At 47.2% G+C, this 6,309-nt stretch overlaps 1 protein-coding gene across 1 annotated transcript in view; it reads right to left on the bottom strand.

Moving 5' to 3' along the window:
* Positions 1–4,753: 4,753 nt before the first annotated feature.
* PLA1A (phospholipase A1 member A) overlaps positions 4,754–6,309 on the bottom strand; it is a 37,592-nt gene continuing 36,036 nt past the window's right edge. The window contains 1 exon segment of the mRNA XM_060236301.1: positions 4,754–5,745. Coding sequence (XP_060092284.1) covers positions 5,616–5,745 — 130 coding nt within the window. The 3' untranslated portion in view covers positions 4,754–5,615.

The following is a 6,309-nucleotide window of genomic DNA, read 5'->3' as shown; positions in this document are numbered from 1 at the left end:
AGCCACCAGCAAGAGGAGACTGTGAGGAGCAGTGTTGCCTCTTAAGGTGAGCTAGTGTGAGCCAGATCACAGTTTCTTAGCCTCTGGCTGACTCATTTTTGTCTTGGCTCAGGGAAAATGGCCCCGGAGCAAACTAATTTAATGCAGTGGCTCACAAATATAATACCAGTAATTCACGAAGTAGAGTTTTTGCTCACAAGACTGCATTAGAGGGAATTTTAGAGGTCTTTAGAGGTCTATGGAAATGTTCAAATCAAAATGGAAGGCATTGGGTTGCTAATGTTGGAGAAATCTGTACTAGTTGTGCCCTCGTGAAACACTACACATGTGCGCGCGTAAAATAAATCTCTTCATGTCTCCTGTTTCACTGGATGAAAGGGGGGTTGCCAAATCATGGCTACTCCAGCATGCGTGTTGCAGGGGGCATACTTGGAATCTCAGGACAGACTTCCTTTCAGTTACTAAAACTGTTCTGTTCAACAGCCAAGTGTTATTTTTAGCAATCCAAAACCACAGGCCTTCATGTATTCGAACCACCACCAAATCAAGTTGAATGTTCATATTTTGTAATTAAAAACCCCCAACACCCCGAACTTTAAAAACACAAACATTTTTCTCTATCTATGATGTTTTGAGCTCAGAGACTTTCCTTGTGGGAGATCTTTAAAGATATTAACAATTTTAAGCAAGCTTAATTCTAAACATTTAGGGACGCCAGCCTCCAGGTAGGGCCTGGAGATCCTCTGGAATTGTAGCTCATCTCCAGAGATCATCTCCTCCGGAGAATATGGCTGCTTTGGAGGATAGGCTCTATGGCATTGTACACCGCTGAGGCCCCTGTTCTCTGCAGGCTCCATCCCCAAATCTCCATCCCCAAATTGGGGTAGGTATTTGTGAGTTTCCTGCATTGTGCAGGGGGTTGGACTAGATGACCCTGGAGGTCCCTTCCAACTCTATGATTCTAGGAGTTTCCCAGCCTGGCTCCGACATCCCTACGCCCCCTTCCCCCCCGCATCCGCCTCTAGTGGCCAAGTACAATGTCCCCTCTAGGCTGCAGAGTGTTGTAAGCAAAACTTCTACTTTGTGAGCTGCTGGCATTGAAGTTGTGGGCTGCTGCATGAATGAGTGTGCTCTGGGGTCATTCTTCCTGAGCGAAGAGCACAATGTGTGAGCTGGAGGCTAAAAATCGGTGAGCTAGCTCACACTAACTCAGCTTAGAGGGAACACTAGCCAGGCAACCCTACGATCTTTGCATATGTGAGATTTACAAACAAATGATGATGGGAAACACGATCACTGGGACCACCTTTGATGCGATACTTTCACCCATATCGGTTTTGATTTAAACCAGTTTTAGAATGCCATCCCGGGAAAGTCTTCTCGGAATCCTACACAGGTCTATTCAATGGGGAAAGTGGTTTTAAGATTGTATTGACCGTGTTACTTCAAAACCCTTATTTCAGTTATAAAAAGCCGTATGCTTTATGCAGTGAAGCAATGGGGCTTGTGGTCGAACGGTGGATCGTCTGCGCTGGCATGCAGAAGGTCCCAGGTGTGATCCCCAGCATCTCCAGTTAAAAGGGCCAGGTAGGGGGTAACACGAACGAAATCTGCATAAGGCCTTGGAGAGCCGTTGCCAGTCTTCAGTAGACATATATGAACATATGAAGCTGCCTTCTACTGAATCAGACCCTTGGTCCATCCAAGTCAGTATTGTCTTCTCAGACTGGCAGCGGCTCTCCAGGGTCTCAAGCTGAGGATTTTCACACCTATTTGCCTGGACCCTTTTTTGGAGATGCCGGGGATTGAACCTGGGACCTTCTGCTTCCCAAGCAGATGCTCTACCACTGAGCCACCGTCCCTCCCCAGACAGCACTGATGTTGATGTACGAAGAGTCTGATTCAGGATAAGGCATCTTGGTGTGTGTTCAGGATTACACATTTTGAAAAGCAAAAAAGAGGACGTATCGCCCAATAAGACTACTTCAAACCAGTGATCACTGTGACACGTCTCATTTTAGACCCAGGTGGGTAGCCATGTTGGTCTGAAACAAAAGAATCAGATTAGACTCCACCGGCACCTTTGCAAGTTTGAATGCTTGCCTTCATTTTATCTTGGGTTGCCAATCCCCAGGTGGGGGCAGGGGATCCCCCGGTTTGGAGGCCCTCCCCCCGCTTCAGGGTTGTCAGAAAGCGGGGGGAGGGGAGGGAAATGTCTGCTGGGAACTCTATTATTCCCTATGGAGACTTATTCCCATAGAAAATCATGGAGAATTGATCTGGGGGTATCTGGGGGTCTGGGGGGCTGTTTTTTGGGGTAAAGGCACCAAATTTTCAGTATAGCATCCAGCGCCTCGCCTCAAAATACCCCCAAAGTTTCGAAACGTTTGAACCAGGGGGTCCAATTCTACGAGCCCCCAAAGAAGGTGCCCCTATCCTTCATTATTTCCTATGAAAGGAAGGCATTTAAGAAGGTGTGCGGTCTCTTTTTAATGTGATGGCCGGAACTCCCTTTGGAGTTCAATGATGCTTGTCACGACCTTGCTCCTGGCTCCACCCCCAATGTCTCCTGGCTCCACCCCCAAAGTGCCCAGATATTTCTTGAATTGGACTTGGCAACTCTAATTTTATCTGATAGATTGAATAAAACTTTGTTGGTCTTAAAGGCGCCACTAGACTCTAACTTTGTTCTAAATCTTAAATATCCCTTCTGTTTAAGCTGTAATCATTGCTACTAGCTCAGAATATTCCTAACCTTCCAATTCCAAAAGTGGACATTTTCATCAGGTTTTTTTTTTTAAAATGAAACGAAAAGGGCATCTGGTAACCCTATGTGTATTTATTTAGCTGTCTAAAATATCCTTCAAACCCAGCAAAAGTCAATCATGTAAGAAGTTGCCTATAATACAGCTTTAAATCATACTTTATAGCACTGTGTGGCTTCTTTACGTTATTTTGACGTCCTTTGCTCTGTCCTTCGGCCAATTGTGGTCTGTGATGTCACTGAGATGATCCTGAAACAGTGGGACTCAAGGGCAAAGGGTGGTGGACACAAATGATCAGATCTTCTACTGGATTCGGAAACGTTTTCTTCATTCCCCATTCAAAAATGATGGGATCTCTACTGCATGAGGTATATTGGAAGGAAGAACGTCTCTACGATACTTGGGCTTTAAATGATCATTGTTGGCAATGTTTCCTCTAAGCTGCAGAATCTGGTGAGCAAAAATTCTGCTTTGTGAGTTACCGGGATTAAAGTGGTGGGCTACAAAGAAATTAGTGTGCTCTGAGGTCATCCTTCCTGAGCGAAGACAAAAATGTGTGAGCTGGAGGCTAAAAATCTGTGAGCTAGCTCACGCTAACTCAGCTTAGAGGGAACACTGATGGTTGGATGTGTGGATTTAGAGACAGAAACACAGAGATGGAAGGGACCCCAAGGGTCAACTAGTCCAACCTTCTACACAATGCAGGAAATTTGTAGCTACTCTCCCCTCAATCTCCCAGACACCCCTGCTCTATGTAGGGTTGACAGACCCCTGGTGCCCCTCCCACCAGGCCTCACCTCTCCACCAATTATCAGCCGACTGGCAGGGGACACTCATTTTAGCAACCTGCCTACGTGACTTCAACATGACCCAGAACTGACATAGGCATATTGGGGTGGCACTCTGTTTCTTGAGGAAAACTCTAGGGTAGAAGCTAATTCTGCCATAGAGTGTTTGCTCCCAGACCAAAGCATTGACCCAATGTGCTCACATCACTTCCAGGTCATGTTTGAAGTCATGAGGGCAGGTTGATGAATTGTTGCACGAAACTCCATGCTTCCGGTAAGCCCGCCCCACCTCCCCCTTCCCCCGGGGCAATTCCCTGCCAGCTTCCAGGAGGGACCTAAGAACCCTCGTTTTACGTCCAGAGGATGGCCAAAATCTTCCAGGTTCCTTGGGCCAATCTGGCCTGGAGGAAAATTCCTTCCTGACCTCAAAGTCTTTAGACTTATGCAAAGACATAAATGTCATCAGTTAGCTGTTTTTAAAATAATCCAGGAAATCGCTTTCTAAACATGTTTAATAGGAATAAATAACACCAAGACTGCCGACTTGAAAACGTTTTTTAGCCAAGAGCTGGCTGAGGGAATTTTTAGTAGATCTTGCTCTGCTACATCTACTTAGCGCCAAACAATGTAATGACCCAGTACCTTCTTTTAGGGGTGCCATCTCCAGGTGAGGCCTGGAGATCTCTCCGAGTTACAGTTGAACTCCAGATACACAGATCAGTTCCTCTGGAGAAAACGGCTGCTTTGGAGGGTGGCATTATGCACCTCTTGAAGTCCCTCCCCACCCCAAACCCCACCCGTCACGGGCGCCAGCCCCACCAAATCTCCAGGAATTTCCCAACTCGCATCTGGCAATGCTCCCTTATCTCTACACACACACACTCTGTTGTGTCTTGCATTTTGGGGACTGAATTTCCAACCCAGCGTACCTAATGCTCTCAGGTGAACGCCGCGAAACCGTGGGTCACCTGACTAGGGATGGACTTCCCTCACCGCCTATGAAGATCTATGGCGGGAACTTTAAAGGGTCTCAATTGGACTGGTCTGGGAAGTGGGTTGTTCGGGGAAATGTATCTAATCGGGGACCTGGACCCGCCATGTTGCTTTGTGACGTGCTCGCTAATAAAGTAAGCTGACCGCTAAGCGTCTCAGAACCCAGTACATTACACACCCGTTTAAAGATTAAGTTACACTCAACCCTGCTGTCTGACATGCTGGTTTTATTTGGGATGCGTCCAACGAAAACAGCGAGCCGATGAAAACAGCATCACAAGTCACAAGAAAGGAACAGTTAAAACAGCAACGACAGATTCCCCCACCCCAAAAAAGAAAGAAAACAGAATATATAACAACAGCACAAATGATAAAAGCCATGGTTTAAGAAGTTAATAAAACAGAGAAATGGATGCTTTCGCATCTAATTTGGCCCTAGGGGAGGACACAATAATACGTCACGGACACTCAGTGATGTAGATTCAAGGATGGTGGGAAAGGAACCCCTGCACTGCTGAAAGAGTAATTTAACCCATGGTACTCACCAGTATGGGGAGTAGCAATGGCCGCTAGTTTAGTTGCATTGAAAAGGAGAACAGACAAATTCGTAGAGAATCATGTCCATCGATGGCTGTGAACCATGATGCCTAAACGCAACCTCCCATGTTGGGAGGCAAACACAGGGGAAGGGTTTTTTTACCTACCTGCACTAACGGCTGTGATGCGGAAAAAGACGGTGGGCTTGATGGACCCTGGGTGTAATCCAGCAGGGCTGCTGTTACGTTCTGCAACAAGCCGGTCTTTTCAGATTTCGGTTCCAGCAAGGAATAAGGTACGTCTGGACTGAACTCAGCGGGAGGAAGATGCTTCCAGATAGACCCCGCCCCACCCCTCTGCTCACGTTGCATCTCGTCTTCGTGACTGCAAAAAATTCAGCAGCTTCGGGTGGAGACACAGAGGCATTGTAGGTGTTGGTGGGATTGGTTCAAGCACACATTCGCAACGTTCCCAGGCCTCTGTCTTCAGGGCAGAGAAGAGGGGCACAAACAGCTTCCAGCGCACTTCACTGTCATGGTCCCGTCATTGTCTCTGCGTCCTCTAGGGGCACTGTGGTAGTCTCATATAAAACACCGAAGTCATAGAAAGGACTCGTTTTTCCAGTCAGAATCGTCGTCTCAGGCATGCAGAACATGGCCTCACTGCAGGAGGAACGGGGTGAAGTTAGACACAGGGTTGCCAATTCGAGGTTGAAATTTCCTGGGGGTTTTTTGGAGGGGAGGGCAGGGGAAAGCAAAGTTTCATGAGGGGTCGGGCCTCAGCAGTCTATAGTGCCAATAGAGTAGGGTTGCCAAGTCCAATTCAAGAAATATCTGGGGACTTTGGGGGTGGAGCCAGGAGACATTGGGGCGGAGCCAGGAGCAAGGGTGTAACAAGCATAATTGAACGCCAAGGGAGTTCTGGCCATCACATGTAAGGGGACAGCACACCTTTTTAAATGCCTTCCTTCCACAGGAAATAATGAAGCATAGGGGCACCTTCTTTTAGGTCTCATAGAATTGGACCCCTTGGTCCAATGATTTTGAAACTTGGGGGGGTACTTTGGGGAGAGGCACTAGATGCTATACTGAAAGTTTGGTGCCTCTACCTCAAAAAACAGCTCCTCCAGAGCCCCCGAAACCTCCAGATCAATTCCCCATTATACCCTATGAGAATTGATCTCCACATAGGGAATAATGAAATGCTCAGCAGACGTTTCTGGCGAC

This window comes from Heteronotia binoei, chromosome 4, assembly GCF_032191835.1.
Source record: "Heteronotia binoei isolate CCM8104 ecotype False Entrance Well chromosome 4, APGP_CSIRO_Hbin_v1, whole genome shotgun sequence".
Classification (NCBI taxonomy): domain Eukaryota; kingdom Metazoa; phylum Chordata; class Lepidosauria; order Squamata; family Gekkonidae; genus Heteronotia; species Heteronotia binoei.
The sequence above is the reverse complement of the archived record's forward strand: the minus strand, read 5'-3'. Positions and strand labels throughout refer to the sequence as shown.